We start from the raw sequence: 480 nt of genomic DNA, 5'->3' as shown, positions 1-480 counted from the left end.
ACAGAAAATGAATCCACCAAAACACCTTCGGCTGCACAGCACAGCATGCAGCTGTACATACACCCCAAATTATAACTAACACAGAAAACAAAAAAAACAACAACACAATACCCTATGGTCTAGGGTTTAGGGTTTAGAGAGCTGGATTAGGGTTTAGGGTTTAGGGGTTTTAGGGTTTATAGTAGCTGAAATGCATGCTGCTCTTCTTATCAGTAAAACCCTAAACCCCAAACCCCTAAACCCTTCCCCCTAAACCCCTGAACCCTAAACCCTAAACCCTAAACCCTAAACCCTAAGCGTCTCTAACCGCTGCGTTTGAGCTGAACATCTCCATGGCGTTTCTGCGGCGGAGGCAGCGGAGGTTTGTTCTTCTCCCACTCTTGCAGCAGACGCAGCTGCTTCTCGCGCTGTACATACACCCCAAAAATATTAAAACAGAAAAAGATAATTTAGAAAATAAAACCGATATAGTGTATATAT

The 480-nt window shown here is 43.5% G+C and overlaps 1 protein-coding gene across 1 annotated transcript in view; it reads right to left on the bottom strand.

Moving 5' to 3' along the window:
• Window positions 1–302: 302 nt before the first annotated feature.
• EMH_0080310 (ATP-binding cassette sub-family F member 1, putative) overlaps window positions 303–480 on the bottom strand; it is a gene marked incomplete at both ends in the record, with an annotated part of 596 nt that continues 418 nt past the window's right edge. Inside the window, one exon of the mRNA XM_013500239.1 lies at window positions 303–407. Coding sequence (XP_013355693.1) covers window positions 303–407 — 105 coding nt within the window. The remainder of the gene's footprint in view (window positions 408–480) is intronic.

This window comes from Eimeria mitis, genomic scaffold (genome assembly GCF_000499745.2).
Source record: "Eimeria mitis Houghton genomic scaffold, Emh_scaff5171, whole genome shotgun sequence".
NCBI lineage: Eukaryota > Apicomplexa > Conoidasida > Eucoccidiorida > Eimeriidae > Eimeria > Eimeria mitis.
This window is presented reverse-complemented; position numbering and strand designations above follow the sequence as displayed.